Genomic DNA, 17,662 nt, shown 5'->3' on the forward strand with positions numbered 1-17,662 from the left:
GGGGGTTCCCATTTTTGTAATAAAGTTGTGGCAGGATTAATGAAGAAATATGGTGTACTGCATAAGGTTGCAACACCATACCATCCCCAAACCAATGGTCAAGCCGAGCTAGCCAATAGGGAGATTAAGTGCATATTGGAAAAGACTGTTGCTGCTAATCGTAAGGATTGGTCCTTAAGACTAGTAGACGCTCTTTGGGCGTACAGGACAGCTTACAAAACAATTTTGGGAATCTCTCCCTATAGTCTAGTATACGGTAAATCTTGTCATCTGCCGGTGGAAATTGAGCATAAAGCATATTGGGCAATTCATAAGATCAACAAGAGTCTAACTGAAGCAGGCTTATCCAGGAAGCTCCAATTGAATGAACTTGAGGAAATTCAGAATGAAGCATTTGAAAATGCACGATTGGCCAAGATTCACATGAAAGAGTTACATGATCGGCACATCATTCGAAAAAGCTTTCAGGTAGGGCAACGGGTACTCTTGTATGATTCTTGATTGCATCTATTCCCAGGAAAATTGAAGTCTCAATGGGTCGGCCCCTTTGTAATCAAGTCCATCTCAGGATATGGGGCATTTGAGATAGAAAATCCGGAGTCAGGACAGCTTCTAATAGTCAATGGTCATAGGTTGAAACCATACCAGGGTAGTGTTGAGGAGAATGAAGGAGTTGTGGATTTGGATGATCCATCATCATCTGATGAGTAGGGAAAGTTTCCTATCGTCTGGGAATCTGACGTTAAAAGACCACCTTTCTATTTAGGTTAAATGGATGTTTATAGATCTGAAAAAAAAAATAAAAAAAATAAAAAAAATTAAATAAAAAAAATAATAATAAAATAAAATAAAAATAAAATAAAATAATAAAGAATTATATATATAAGTTGTTCATTTTCTGCATTACTTAATTAACTTTGATTCAAATAGTGTTTCTCTGTGTGCAGTCTAAATAAAAATTTTTTACATACGAGTTCATGCATTGAAGACCACCAGGTATGCCTATCTTCTATCCTTTTATTGTCGATTGAGGACAATGCGCAATTTAAGTTGGGGGGTAAGGTGTACTTAATTTTATTGGTGTTTGAAACTGATCAATTGTGCAAATAATTTTGTTAGACTCGATAATATTGTTTTGTGTGGTATGTATGATTTTATTGGGCCCCTAAAACAAAACATTTATTTAAAAAAAAAATCCAAAAAAAAATTAATAATAATAATAAGAATAAGAATAAAAAAATTAAAAAAAAATAAAATAATAATAAAAAAAAAAATTTGAATTGAGAGAGACAGAATTGACGCTGGTGGTAGCTATCTTTTCTTGGGCAGTGCAATCACACTGCCCTATAAAGGATAAGGCACACTGCCAAATGTTGAAAAATGAGGCACCAAGCGTTGAAAAAGAGACGCCAAGCCTGACCCTGTAATTATGGCATGCCTCGATCCGAGTGTAAAATAGTGATGGTCATTGCTCTATAAGAGACTCCATATCTGTATAAGGCAAGCCACCCTTCTTGAGCTCAGTCTTCTCTCCTTTGTGTTATTCTCCGATCAGGTACTCTCATCCCTTTTGTAAAGTTTATAGTTCTTTACTTTCTTCTTAGTATAGTTAAAAAAAAAAAAATGGATCTTTATCTCTCAAAAATTCACAAGTACTATCCATTTCTCCCGCAGAATGATTTGAAAAAAATTTATGTTGCTAGGTGTGAAAGACTTAGGTTGTTAATGCTTAATAACATCCCTGAAGATATTCGTTGGCTGATCGAAGCAAAAGTTCGATTAGCTGGTGAAACTTCACCTAGTTTTAAGCATTTTCCAAGCTTAGGAAAGAGTAGTTTTGCGAAGAAAAGAAGAGCGAAAAGAGTGAATGGTTGTTACAAATGTGCTTGATGGACCTGTAACACACGATGCAAATCTGTGGGGTTTACGTCCATAAATCGAGAAGATAAAATTAGTTTCATAAAGGATGGACTGAGTAAGGAGTCTCTGGATGATATCCGATTGACTCTTGAGATGCATCCATGTGGAATAGTGCAAAGAGAACTTCTTGCTTTATGGACCCAGTTCAGAAGTGACCACCAACGCTATAGTCTTGGGAATCTGACTAAAAACGACCCTGTTTGCCAATCTATAAGAAAATTGGATGGGAAGCTTATCCCCGTTTCATAGAAAGTGTTTAAGCCGTTTCTGGACGTAAAACCAGAGGAAGATGTGAGCCACAATCACAACTACTTATACATACGCATGATTTTTGTTTGTATTTATTTCTTGTTGAATTGTTGTATAGCTACTTTTGATCGCCAAACTTCTTTTCAAGACATACAAAAGGAACAAACATGGAAGGCCAGTTAGTTCGTCGAATCAATACCATATGTGTACTTTGTGGCTCTCAACTTGGGAGTGATATTTGTTACGCACTTGCAGCGAGCGAACTTGGTAAAAAATTAGGAGAGAAAAAAATTAATTTGGTATATGGAGGGGGAAGTCGTGGATTGAATGGTTATGTTTCACAAGCTGTACATCTTGGAAATTCATCTGTGGTAGGTATAATGCCAATCCCTTTAGCTGAACCACATATTTCCGGGATTACACGCGGTCAACCTATAGAAACGACTTCTATGTCTGAGCGCATGGCTTGTAAGATTTATCAGTCAGATGCCTTCATTGCTTTACCAGGAGGTTTTGGAACACTTGAAGAAATCTTTTGTATAATCTCCTGGGCCAAGAGTAATCTCCATACCAAACCTATTGGACTTTTAAATGTTAACCATTTTTTCGATGGGTTACTCTCTTTTCTTGATCAGGCTGTGGACCAACAGTTCATTTCTCGTTCGGCAAGAAAGATTCTCATTTCTGCATCCACCATTGATAAGCTGCTAGAGAAATTACATGCTTATGTTCCACAGTACGATCCTCATGAGCCTCAGATAGACTAGTCTAAGGCAATTAGTAACAAGCGCCAAAGGGGTCCGATTAATTTAGATTTATCACTGTGAGAAATGCTCTTTATTAAGATGGCTGAGTAAGGAGTACTTTTTGTACTCTTGAGACGCATCTAGTTATTGTACAACTTGCAGAATTTTTCTTGGTTGTGTTCTTTAAAAAAAAAAAAAAAAAACAAAACAAAACTGTGGAATGTTGTTAGCAAAGTCTTTGATAAGATGGCTGAGTAAGGAGTACTTTTTGTACTCTTGAGACGCATTTTGCTTATCTTATGACTTGCATGAAATTTTTATTTTGGTGTGAAAATATAAATATATATATATATATGGTGTGCTCATTTGTTGTTTAAGTTTTAGCAGTTCACAGCAAATCTATGGACTTGTGGAGTTACAGGTATTCCTAACAACCCTGATTTATTACTGCAATTCAAGTTGGGGGGTGTAAGGTCTAGTCATGAATCATCTGGTTTATATTTAACTGTGAGTTTGTAATTACTAGTTTGTAGTCTTGTGGGAATTGATTATCTTTATCTGCTCTTATAAAAAAAAAAATTATTATGTGTTTTAAATAATGCTATTCCTAAAGCTTTAAAGTTATGCACTGATAGTCGGTTAAGTTTGCAATACGAAACATGAATGCATTGATTTCTCATTTGAAAACGTTTATGCATGAGAATAAGTAATTTACATTCATCAGGGATTCAAAATTTAGAAATTGGTTATCGGTCATAAAGTCAAAGGTAACAGTAATTAGCTGATTAGTACATTGTATGATCCCTCAACAGAAGTGGAGACTATTACCCAAGCAAGTGTTTGAGCCTAATAACCGTTAATTCTGAGTGAAATAACACTTACTCTAAATATGCTCTCTTGTTTATCTTATCTTTTCAATGGCTTCAAAATATCAATTCGCTTTGAATGTCTAGTATGATAGCGGATGAATTTGACTGGTTTAAAACTATGAATTAGATGACTGAGAATCATGATAGGGGGATCAATTTCTTTTATTTTTAGCCTATTTTTTTCTTTAAATCAACCTCTTGTTAGCCCATTTGAGCCATTTGTAGTACAACTTCTTTCGTTACCCTTGTTTAACCCATAACCATATGAATTTTATCCAACCTGGTGTGATTTTGGGAATTAGTCTGTTTATCTATTTTCATATTTAAAAAGAAAAAGAAAAAAAGAAGAAGAAAAAAAAAAGAGAAAAAAAAAAAGAAGAAAAAAAAAAGTGAAAAAAAGGGGGCAAATTCTCTTAGTTATTCAGCATAACTGTTTCAAAATAAATGCTAAAAAAAAAAAAAAAAAAATTCCGACACACCCTTTGCACACTCTACCTTTTCTTTGACAACCCGTATTAACCTTATAGCCCCATTACAACCCAGTCTGGTCCTTTTTTATGCTATAAATCATGTGATCTCAGAATTCGAGTTTGGAGTAGGGAATCATGTTTAAATTCAGAAGTTACTCGTCTAGAGCATTATTCCAATCATGAAGCTATGTCAATTTCCCCGTTCTTTCATGAAAATACGTTCCTTGTATTTGGGATGGCACCGAGTTTTGAACTTGTTCTGCATTTACTCTTATAACGGTGCACCCCCTTGTGTGTACACTTGAGGAATCCTTTTTATTGGAGAGAAAATCCATAGTAAGATTTGAAGTCAAAACTTCGAGGGAGTAAGTCTGTGTGTTGGTTATCCTAATTTCCATTCCTGAGATTGTATGACCTTTAACCAAAAATCTGATTTAGAATGCTAAATTATTTATTTAATTTTATTGATTTCGGTTTCGAATTTGAAATTTTTACATTCATACAGTTATTGTGAATAAAGTTTGGCAGGTGTATAATCTGATTGCTAAGGGACTAGCAATGTTTAAGTTGGGGGGTATGATTAGTGGTTAATTTTATAAAAATTTTGTTATAATTATATCCTTCTTTTGATCTTAAATATAGTTTAAATTAGATATTAATATATATTTTATGGTTATATGCAAGTTTAAATTGAAAAATGAATGAAATGAAATTTTAAAGTAAAATTTAATAATAATAATAATAATATATAAAATTATATATAATACATATACATCATTATATGCATGCATGTAATATATATATATAATATAATATAATATATATATATGTGCCATGTGTAATACATATATAATATATAATTTATTAATAACATTAAATTATTATTATTATTATTTTTTTAGGCATGAAGAATTCAAGCCTATGAAGACTTAAAGTCCATGAAGAATTCAAGTCCATGAAGAAATCAAACCCATGGAGAAATCAAGCCCATGAAAAATTAAAGTCCATGAAGAATTTAAGCCCATGAAGAATTAAGGCCCAATTTGAGCAACCCATGGAAGATATTATTTGGAGAAGGCCCAAGGATTATTTTAAATCCTAATGAAGATTAAAAACCAATTTATAGAAATCTATTTTTATTTTTTATGTGAGAGCTTTATTAGGTATGTTTTTTAGCTAAAATCCATTTAACTATTAGGTGGATATTATAGCTAAAATCCATTTAACTTTATGAATGCTTTATTAGGTATGTATTTTAGCTAAAATCCATTTAATATTAGGTGTGTATTATAGCTAAAATCCATTTAACTTTAAGTGTGTGAGTGCCCATTAGATATAATTATGTCTAGTTGAATAATTGAAATTGTGTGGTTTGTATTGCATCTTGTGGCCTATATATAAATAGATTACTTGATTGCATTTGTAAGGGTGATTATTATTCTTGAATCAAAGTTTAGTTGTTTCCTTATAATTCTCTCTTTGAGAATTGTTCTTGTTCTTTCCCCTTTTCTTTAGTATTCTCTCTTGTGATCTTACTTACTTCCTTTCTTCTTTTAAATTCTTATGTCATTTATTATTACTTTATTATTCACCGTCTAAATGGCCGGTTAATTTGTGCCTTTAAATTTCTGCAATTTTAATTCTTGTCATTTAATTATTCACCGCCTAAATGGACGGTTAGTTTATGCCTTTAAATTTCTGCAATTTTAATTCTTGTTATTTAATTATCCACCGCCTAAATGGCCAGTTAGTTTATGCCTTTAAAATTTCTTGTCATTTAAATTCTGTTATTTAAATTACGTCGTTTAAATTCATGTCAATTAACTTTTAAATGGAAATGAGTAGCTAAATCTAATCTTGGGTTAAGGCAAGTACAGTGTCCAACGTCAATGATTCCCAAAGAAAGCTGCGCTTTAAATAAGTAACATTAATTTAAATTTCAGTATGAATGTATCTTAATTATTGAGAAATCACTAGGTTTGGATTGGAGCGTAAGCCTAACTTAGAGCTTTCATGCCATGTATGAGAGTTACTAGAACTGGAAACGCTATCATACCCAAACCCGGATGATTAATTTAGTTGTTTTGTGTATTAATTGCAATTGAATTTATGGTGGTTGCTTAAATTAGAATCCCGCATATCATGTATGGGGATTGCTTAACCTAGAACTATCATCATCTCTAATTGCATTTAATAACAAACCCTCATATCTGAAATTAAATTAATGTTGCTAATCTTTTATGCTAAAATTTGGGAATCAACGGGTTGGCACTGAAATTGTCTTAACTCAAGTACTATCCAATTTTATATTCTCACTTAAAGTATTTATTTCAATTACTGCCTTAATTTATTTCCTAGTATCTGTTGTTTAAAAAACCATAAAAAACCTTGTTGCCAATTTATCCAAATGCGTGTGTGCTTGTGTGACATTCTTTTTATTTTGCCATAAATAAATCTCTCAGTGGACGACTTGGACTCATTCAGAAAATATAAATTTAAATTTGGACTACAACTACACTCGTACACTGACGAGTATAAACCTCTCACCTAAACAAAGAAAAAAATATAAAATTTTTATTGTGTTTTGTTTTGTGTTTTAATTGCAGGGTGGGAGTGCAGTCACAAATCGACCTCGATTTTGGATGATTTTGGGAGCTTTGATAGAGGGCTTTTGGTCTCTAGGCATCAAGGATCGTTTTGGGAGTGGTTTGAAGCATTTTGGTGAGCTTTTGAGGATTGTTCGAGTTCGGCTGAGGGTTAGAGGTGGACCGTGTAACGCCCCGTTTCTCCAGAACGTGCATTACCTTGAGATTTTGGAAATATTTTTTTTTTCTTTTAATATCATACAACATAAGCCTCTCGACATACATACCCTCATCATAGTCATTTCCTGACAATCCCAATCGTACCTTCTCAGCATATCAAAATTTAATAGACTAAGACAGGTATTATTAATCACATCAGCGGAAGCAAGATCGAAACCTCAATGATATATATAACTGACAATTCCTTTTACAATAACCAAATCGATGTTTCACATGAAAATATCAAAATATTACATCATTTCTGAACATCGTAATCATAGACAAAACCTACGAAAACTGAACATAACAGCTACATCTCGATGACATTCTTTCCCTTAGCGCCACTGCTTTCACCTGGAACGTTTGAATATTCCAGGGACATAGTCCAAATTAGATGCTGAATCATCTAAGTGAGAGTTCAAAAACATTTTCATGTAGATATGCAAAATCATATATAAAATCGATAAATCCCGACACGCCTCAGCCTAAGACAATCCCACATAGCACTTAGCCCTAACCGGGGAAAATGCAATCTCTCTAAAGGCGACATGACCACACCGACCCATTGGCAAACTAGTCCTACTTAAGAGGGACAACCTCGACATATGAACCCGAGAATTACCCCATTGTCATTGTTAGGCTTTACGCTCCTACTCAAAAGCATTCCAAAACCCAACGTAACCCTAGCCTTAATAATGTCACATCAGCACTATCCCCGAAATCCACAACACCTCGAACTTAATGCTATTGCTCAAAGGAACCTGGGGTGGTGTCCACTCTCAGCCTCGCCACTTGAGCCAACTGTTAGAACGAGAGGTGCTATGGCACACACCAAGAGGGGGGGTGAATTAGATATTTTAAAAATCTTGATAGAACTTGAAAACTTTTTGACCCAATTGAGGTTTTAGTGATTTAAAACATAGAACATATAAAATGACAAATGTAAAGCAAGAAGAATAAATGAGACAAAGGATTTATAGTAGTTCGGCTTAAACCAAGCCTAATCCACTACCTTAGCTCCCACCAAGGATTTTAAACCAATTCACTAAAACCTCCTACTTACACAAGTAGGCCCTCTAGCTACACAAGCTAGGAAATACAACCTCCTACTTAAACCAAGTAGGCCCTCTAGCTACACAAGCTAGGAAAAATAAGAAGTATACAATTGGAGAGAATCTAAGAGATGAATCTCTTAGTTACAATGTCTTTAAAAAATGATACAAGACTTGAAATGAATAATTACAAGTGAAAATCAAAGTCTTGAAGAGAGAAAATTAAAGCACAATCTATATAAATACAAATGTGTATACGATGTAAGCTCAAATAATTTCCTTTTTATCCATTAGTCTTCTCTTGATCATCCATGACTTGTATTTATAGGCTTCCCAAAAGATTGAAGAGAAATGTAGCCGTTTGTGACCGTTGGAGTTGAAAAACTAACCGTTGGAAGCTTTCTGTAAAAGATATAGTCGACAGAAGAAAATGCATAGTTGACTATTTTTACAAATAAAACAAAATATAGTCGACAGACAAAAACACATAGTCGACAGATACATATGCACAGTCGACTATTGCAAAAATGTGAAGAAAATTTTAAATTTTATGAACAAAAATAGTCGACAGATGAAAAGCCATAGTCGACTATCCTTACTTGATAGTCGACAGATGAAAAAATAGTCTACAGAAGCCTTAAATAGTTGACAGATCAAATCAGCATAGTTGACTATTTTCAGACATAGTCGACAGCACTAAACTACATAGTCGACTATCCACAAACATAGTCAACAGAACATAAACACATAGTCGACTATTCTTTTTATAAAAACTGAAATGATAAATGATAACATGAAAAAGAATATTTTGAATCATAAAATTCTTTAACATTGAAATCTCATAACTTTATTTCATCATCAAAATACAATTGTTTTTCATCATCAAAATTATATCAAATATAAAACATCACCAACAACCGGGGTGGTGTCCACTCGCAGCCCCGCCACTTGAGTACCGTAGGGTGAAGTCCATCTCAGCCCCGTCCCAAGTGGGTCACATAGCATTAACTCTTGGCAAGCATTCCGAGTGCTAACACTCGAGAGGAGCTACGTCACAGGTTAACAACCCACGTCCCACATGGACAACACAACATGCCAATGCAAAAAAATCATAACATGCATAACTTAAAATCAACAGTTCGATGTATGCAATCGTACGAAATTCAATATATGTGTAAATAACCGTTTGGACAGACCATCACAATAAACCAAGCCACAGGGATGAACATTCAAAATAAACCATTCACATGCTACTATAAGTCTTTTTGGGTAGAACCACTCACATTTAGCCGCAATTTGAATTCTTCTTGAAAAGCGCAGTATGCCTCGATTTGAGTGCTTGCCTCAATTTGCGTGCCCTCTTTGAACTTTGGACGAGTCACTTCGTCTCAACCCCCAAGGCACCCTAATCATCATATTTATCCAACAATTATAATTTTCCTTAATTTTCTCACATTTTCCTATTTTTCTCCCATTTTTCTTCTCTAATAATTCAAAATAAATATCTACACAACTATTTTCTCAAATATTTTTGCATAATAATTCATAAAATAATTAAATAAAATTTTTGAAAGTTGAATTACCAAAAAGCCCTTCGTCACGCGTCTTCACGCGCTTGGCACGTGGGTGCAAGCAAAGGCTGGCGCGTGCAGCTCACGCGCCACCGTCTTCAACCTTGAGCCAGCCACCGGCAATTACTCCGATGCCCCCGAAATCGGTACCCCCCGAAAGCCCACGAAGAGTTGATCACAACCCCACCAATTTCAGGCCGAAAGGCCACTGGAAAGCCCACCGGAAGTCGAGTTGCAGGTCGCGGTAGCGGTCCGTCTAGGGCTTTTCCGGCCACCCTCGAAACACCCTCAAAAAGCCTCGAAAACTCACCAAATTCTCCCGAAATGCTCCTCTTGCCTCAAGGATCAAAAGCCCTTTATTGGTTTCCCTCGATTCGCTCTCAAACTTGAGCGATTTGATGATTCAAATTCGGCCGAAACCCTTGGCTATTTATAGCCAAAATTCGACCCCCACGTGGCCGATTTTCGGCCAAAGCTTCTTCCCCACGCCTCCTAGACTACCCTAGGCCATGCCCTGACGAAGCTAGGCTGCCAAATCGTTGGATTTCCCGGCCAAATCTACCGCCAAATCGGCCATGCATGTGCAACTTTCTGAAAATTGCATTTTAGCCCCTTAAAATTTCTCTTTTGCATTTTGGCCCTTATCCTCAAGCCCCTGATCTTTCTAGCACCATCACTAAGACCCTCAAGATTAGAAATTCTCATTTCTCCCTTGAAATTTCTAAAAATTTACTGTTTTGACCTCCCTCGGGCATTTTTAGAAAATTACACTTAGGCCCGATTGATTGATTTGACCTCAAATCCATTCGATTCCACCTGAAACCACTTAAGGGTTGTTCTATACATCGAATACTAGTCCTTGACACTCTCTGTTGATTTTTTGGACATCGTTTATAAAAATTCGGTAATACGACCTAACCGGCAGCTGTATTTTTGCTATACCGAAAACTATTCTCGATCTCATTTCTTTTATCACTAAAAATTATAATTTAAATCACTCGTCGATACTATACAATTTTCCTTGGCTATCTAGGGTCCGGGGTACTCCCTCTGACTAATTCGGTCGTCCAAAGCTGTGTTAGTGTGCCTTATAGTCTTATTTTCCCAAAATTCCATTTATGCCCTTTATCAAATATCATTTTTATCCTTAAATTATTCCCGGGTATTACATTCTCCCCCCCTTAAAGAAATTTCGTTCTCGAAATTTGGTCCGTGATAATTGTATCACTGCTATTGCTAATGACTCCCAATTGAAATGTCCTAAGTACCATTCGTAATCCTTAGGAATTATTCATAACTTACATCTCCATATGATCCGAGCTTACCAGACACATATTTTATTTTCCAGAATATCCCGTTGTAGCTCTAAACAGGTGGCTACACAAATCCCAAAATAATTCATAATACTTAATATCATTCCCAATCGTGTCCTCAAAACTCATTTTATTTGACAAATATTTCTCCCAACCCATTCCTATACTAATGCATATGGCATGATTGCACAGAAATTGATAACATTGAACCTTAACTTGGCTGCTATGATTATAAATCAACCTGAATCAAACTGACATACCTTTGGTCAATATCGGATGGGCCTCTTCGTCATCTCTCGCCAAGCCAGGGTAGACCTCTTCGTTTTCTTTTTCTAGGCAATAGACTCTTCCGGTACGAGGTCCCGGCGTCATGTTTATCTTCCCGGGTTGATCCATCTTTTGTCTTTTCGGACATTCACTAGCGTGATGACCGGGTTGATTGCACGAGTAGCATGTGATCCCCATTCGATTCCCAGTTTGAGGTACATCTTTCTTCTTAGGGCAATCCTTCTCCTTATGCCCTTTTTCGCCGCATGAAAAACATGTGATATGCCCTTGCGAACAATTTCTTCCTAGGTGTTCTTTATTGCATCGAGAACACGGTTTGCTATCTTTGAAATTTTTTCCTCCTGACTTATGCTCTGGGGCTTTCGAATCTCTTTTCCTTTCATCAGATCTTATCAGTCCTACACGCAGTAGGTTCATCTCGGTGGTCAGAGCCTTGTCCAGCGCCTCGTTGTAAGTGTTGATAGTACAAGAGCTGAGAGCTTGTTGTAGATCCACCTTCAATCCACCCACAAATTTTTGTGCCTTCTGTCTCTCATCAGATTCGTACGTAGGCACGTACCTGATTAGTTGGGTAAACTTAACATCATATTGAGTTACTGACATCTCATCAGTCTGTCTCAACTTCATGAATTCCCAAGTCTTCTCTTCCTTCCAGCTTTGGGGAAAGTACTTAGCATTGAAAGCTTCCTTGAATACTTCCCAGGTTATCGGCTGAGCTCGTCTCGGCCTTAGATCCTGCTCTGCTTGCCTAGGTGTCCTTTGTAGAGCCCGCTGGGCTAATTGCGACCATCGTGCAGCTTCTTCTTCTAGCATGAATGTAGCGTAGTTAACCTTCTCTTCGTCACTGTATTGCAGATGTTGGAGCAGTTTCTCAGTTTGCTCTATCCAGTACTCAGCTGTACTGGGGTCATCTCCCGTTTTTCCTCTAAACACCGGGGGTCTTTGCCGACGATACTGATCCAGCACATGGGGGGTGTGCCTTAGCGGCTCGTTCCTTGTTACATGTGTTAGCACGCCCTCTAAGATCCGCTCTATTCGATCAAGCCTACTTTCACTAGGACCTGATTGCTCTTCTTGTCGTCTACTGCTCGTGGCGCGATTCGTCGAACGACTACGGTGATTACTTGTAGCGGAGTTTGTAGAGCGACCACGATGACTGCTACTACCATTTTCCTCATCTCGCTCATTGAGATCCAAGATTCTTCGAGTCCTCTCCATCTGAAAAGGCAAACATCAATACTTGAACCTTAATGATTCTAATAAATACCAAACCATTCTAATACTCGAACCTCAATGATTCAAACCTATCTTGATAGCTAAACCATTACTAACTCAGTTATTCTCAATTTCCACTAGTACCCCTGAGCCTCCAATTGGGGTTTTTTTTTTGCTAGTTTTCTTTGATACCAATTGTAACGCCCCGTTTCTCCAGAACGTGCATTACCTCGAGATTTTGGAAATATATATATTTTTTTCTTTTAATATCATACAACATAAGCCTCTCGACATACATACTCTCATCATAGTCATTTCCTAACAATCCTGATCGTATCTTCTCAGCATATCAAAATTTAATAGACTAAGACAGGTATTATTAATCACATCAGCGGAAGCAAGATCGAAACCTCAATGATATATATAACTGACAATTCCTTTTACAATAACCAAATCGATGTTTCACATGAAAATATCAAAATATTACATCATTTCTGAACATCGTAATCATAGATAAAACCTACAAAAACTGAACATAATAGCTACATCTCGATGACATTCTTTCCCCTTGGCGCCACTGCTTTCACCTGGAACGTTTGAATATTCCAAGGACATAGTCCAAATTAGATGTTGAATCATCTAAGTGAGAGATCAAAAACATTTTCATGCAGATATGCAAAATCATATATAAAACCGATAAATCCCAACTCGCCTCAGCCTAAGAGAATCCCACATAACACTTAGCCCTAACCGGGGAAAATGCAATCTCTCTAAAGGCGACACGACCACACCGACCCATTAGCAAACCAGTCCTGATTAAGAGGGACAACCTCGACATATGAATCCGGGAATCACCCCATTGTCATTGTTAGGCTTTACGCTCCTACTCAAAAGCATTCCAAAACCCAACGTAACCCTAGCCCTAAGAGTGTCACATCAGAACTATCCCCGAAATCCACAACTCCTCGGCCTTAATGCTATTGCTCAAAGGAACCTGGGGTGGTGTCCACTCTCAACCCCGCCACTTGAGCCAACAACCGGGGTGGTGTCCACTCGTAGCCCCGCCACTTGAGTACCGTAAGGTGAAGTCCGTCTCAGCCCCGTCCCAAGTGGGTCACATAGCATTAACCCTTGGCATGCATTTCGAGTGTTGACACTCGAGAGTTACGTCACAGGTTAACAACCCACGTCCTACATGGACAACACAACATGTCAATGCCGAAAAATCATAACATGCATAACTTAAAATCAACAGTTCGATGTATGCAATCGTACGAAATTCAATGTATGTGTAAATAACCGTTTGGACAGACCATCACAATAAACCAAGCCATAGGGATGAACACTCAAAGTAAGCCATTCACATGCTACTATAAGTCTTTTCGGGTAGAACCATTCACCTTTAGCCGCAATTTGAATTCTTCTTGAAAAGCGCAGTATGCCTCGATTTGCGTGTTTGCCTCAATTTGCGTGCCCTCTTCGAACTTCGCACGAGTCACTTCGTCTCAACCCCCAAGGCACCCTAATCATCATATTTATCCAACAATTATAATTTTCCTTAATTTTCTCACACTTTCCTATTTTTCTCCCATTTTTCTTCTCTAATAATTCAAAATAAATATCTACACAACTATTTTCTCAAATATTTTTGCATAATAATTCATAAAATAATTAAATAAAATTTCTGGAAGTTGAATTACCAAAAAGCCCTTCGTCACGCTCCTTCACACGCTTGGTGCGTGGGTGCAAGCAAAGGCTGGCGCGTGCAGCTCACGCGCCACCGTCTTTAACCTTGAGCCAGCCGTCAGCGATTGCTCCGATGCCCACGAAGAGTCGATCACTACCCCACCGATTTCAGGCCGAAAGGCCATCGGAAAGGCCACCGAAAGTAGAGTTGCAGGTCGCAGTGGCGGTCCACCTAGGGCTTTTTCGGCCACCCTCGAAACACCCTCAAAATGCCTCGAAAACTCACCAAATTCTCCCGAAATGCTCCTCTTACCTCAAGGATCAAAAGCCCCTTATTGATTTCCCTCGATTCGCTCTCAAACTTGAGCGATTTGATGATTCAAATTTGGCCGAAACCCTTGGCTATTTATAGCCAAAATCCGACCCCTACGTGGCCGATTTCCGGCCAAAGCTTCTTTCCCACGCCTCCTAGACTACCCTAGGCCATGCCCTGATGAACCTAGGCTGCCAAATAGTCGGATTTCCTGGCCAAATCGGCCATGCATGTGCAACTTTCTGAAAATTACATTTTAGACCCTTGAAATTTCTCTTTTGCATTTTGGCCCTTATCCTCAAGCCCTTGATCTTTCTAGCGCCATCACTAAGACCCTCAAGATTAGAAATTCTCATTTATCCCTTGAAATTTCTGAAAATTTACCGTTTTGACCTCCCTCGGGCATTTTTAGAAAATTACACTTAGACTCGATTGATTGATTTGACCTTAAATCCATTCGATTCCACCTGAAACCACTTAAGGGTTGTTCTATACATCGAATACTAGTCCTTGACACTCTCTATTGATTTTTTGGACATCGTTTATAAAAATTCGGTAATACAACCTAACCAGTAGTTGTATTTTTGCTGTACCGAAAACTATTCTCGATCTCATTTCTTTTATCACTAAAAATCATAATTTAAATCACTCGTCGATACTATACAATTTTCCTTGGCTATCTAGGGTCCGGGGTACTCCCTCTGACTAATTCGGTCGTCCAAAGCTGTGTTAGTGTGCCCTTTATCAAATATCATTTTTATCCTTAAATTATTCCCGAGTATTACAGACCACCACCGCCGACCTGTAACCGACCATTTGGAGGCCTTACCGGTGTTCTTTCGGCCTGAAACCGGTGGGGCTAAGATCGATTCTTCAAGGGCTTTCAGACGGTACCGATTTTGTGGCCATCAGAGCAATCGCCGGCGACCAGCTCGAGGTTGAAGACGGTGGCACGTGACTGCCACGCGCCAGCCTTTGCTTCCAGCCCACTCGCCCGCGCGTGGAGGCGCGTGCCACATAGGTAATTTCTAATTTTTTTTCCAAAATTCTTAGAAAATTATTTTATGAATTATTATCTAAAAATATTTGAGAAAATAGTTGTGTAGATATTTATTTTGAATTATTAGAGAAGAAAAATAGGAGAAAATAAGAAAATGTGATAAAATTAAGGAAAAAATTATATTTTAATAATTATTGGGTGATTAGGGTACCTTGCAGCTTGAGGTGAAGTGACTCGTGCAAAGTGAGAAGAGGGCATGCAAATCGAGGCAGGCACGCAAATCGAGTCAAACCGCGCTTGTCAATTTGAAATTTCGTCTAAAGGTGAGTGGTTCTACCCGAAAAGACTTTAAGTGACATGTGAATGGTTTACTGTGAGTGTTCATCCCTGTGGCTTGGTTTATTGTGATGGATTGTCCAAATGGTTATTTACACATGCATTAAATTTCGTACGGTAAATTGCATACATCGAAATGTTGCTTTTAAGCTATGCATGTTATGATTTTCGACATTGGCTTATTTTGTGTCGTCCATGTGGGATGTGGGTTGGTAACTTGTGACGTAACCCAAAGTGACAGCACTCGGGATGCGTACCTAGGATTAATGCTAGGTGACCTACTTGGGACGGGGCTGAGACGGACTTCACCCTACGGGACCCAAGTGGCGGGGCTGAGAGTGGACACCACCCCGGTTGTTGGCTCAAGTGGGGGGGCTGCGAGTGGACACCACCCTAGGTTCCTTTGAGCAATAGCATTAATGCCGAGGTGACGTCGATTCCAAGGATAGTACTGATGTGACACTCTTGGGGCTAGGGTTACGTTGGGTTTTGGAATGCTTTTGAATAGGAGCATAAAGCCTAGCAATGACAATGGGGTGATTCCCGGGTTCATATGTCGAGGTTGTCCCTCTTAAGCAGGATCAGTTTGCCAATGGGTCGATATGGTCGGGTCGCCTTAGAGAGATTGCACTTTCCCCGGTTAGGGCTAGGTGCTACGTGGGATTCTCTTAGGCAGGTGCATGTCGGGATTTATCGGTTTTATACATAATTTTGCATATATTCATGAAAATATTTTTGAACTCTCACTTAGATGATTCAGCATCTAATTTGGACTATGTCTCTGGAATATTCAAACGTTCTAGGTGAAAGCAGTGGCGCCACTGGAAAAAATGTCATCGAGATGTAGCTGTTATGATCAGTTTTATCTATGATTACGATGTTCAGAGATTATGTAATATATTTTCATCGGCTTGGTGGTTATCTGTAAAAAGAAATTGTCGGTTATATATATATATATATCATTGAGGTTTCGATCTTACTTCCGCTTATGTGATTGATAATGCCTGTCTTAGTTTATTATTAAATTTTAATATACTGAGAAGGTACGATCAGGATTGTCGGGAAATGATTGTGATGAGAGTATGTATATCGAAGGATTTATGTTGTGTTTAATTTTGAAAAAGAAGAAGAAGAAATTTCCCGAAATCTCGAGTTAGCGCACGCTTGGGAAAGAGTGGGGCATTACAAAAGATATTTTAGTTATAATATCTCTTCTCTAGTTCAAAGTGTACAAAAATGATTCAATATTAAAATAGCATTTCCGTATCAGCGGACAAAGAGCGACATATATTAATATAAAAATATATTATATCACATAAAATACCATTTCTTAAATATTGAAGAAAAATACTATTAGTACATTTTTGTGTATATTTTAGGTTATATAAATATGTATTAATGATAAAAAAATTTCTCATGAAGTGCATAAAGATACGTGAAGTGCATGTAAAATGAGAAATATTTTATTCATAATACCCTTTTATATAGTTCAAATCGTACAAAAGTGACCTATATCTAATTCAATATTGAAATAGCATTTCCGTATCAGCCCACAAAGAGCGACAGGGTGACAGAACAGGTGTCAGTAATTTAAGGGGAAAGGGACGGAGCCCCGCCCACCAGAGATCCGATTCCGATTGATTTCCCGCAATGAAGATTTCATCTTTATTCAGCTCTTGGCAGTTAGGCCCCACCAACGAAAGTGGCCCTTCAGGTGGAGCGGATTTCCCTCGTGATCTTTCGGAAAACAACATGGTTTTAATGACATTAATATTATGTATAATAATATGTAACATAATTAAAGGATGTGTTCTATATGATAATATATAT

At 37.5% G+C, this 17,662-nt stretch overlaps 1 protein-coding gene across 1 annotated transcript; it reads right to left on the bottom strand.

Moving 5' to 3' along the window:
• Nucleotides 1-11,240: 11,240 nt before the first annotated feature.
• On the bottom strand, nt 11,241-12,500 carry LOC127809994 (uncharacterized). Its single transcript, XM_052349209.1, has one exon. It carries the CDS (start codon nt 12,498-12,500, stop codon nt 11,241-11,243), a length of 1,260 nt encoding a protein of 419 aa, XP_052205169.1.
• Between the last annotated feature and the right edge of the window lie 5,162 nt (nt 12,501-17,662).

The sequence above is a fragment of the Diospyros lotus genome, chromosome 9, assembly GCF_014633365.1.
Source record: "Diospyros lotus cultivar Yz01 chromosome 9, ASM1463336v1, whole genome shotgun sequence".
Classification (NCBI taxonomy): domain Eukaryota; kingdom Viridiplantae; phylum Streptophyta; class Magnoliopsida; order Ericales; family Ebenaceae; genus Diospyros; species Diospyros lotus.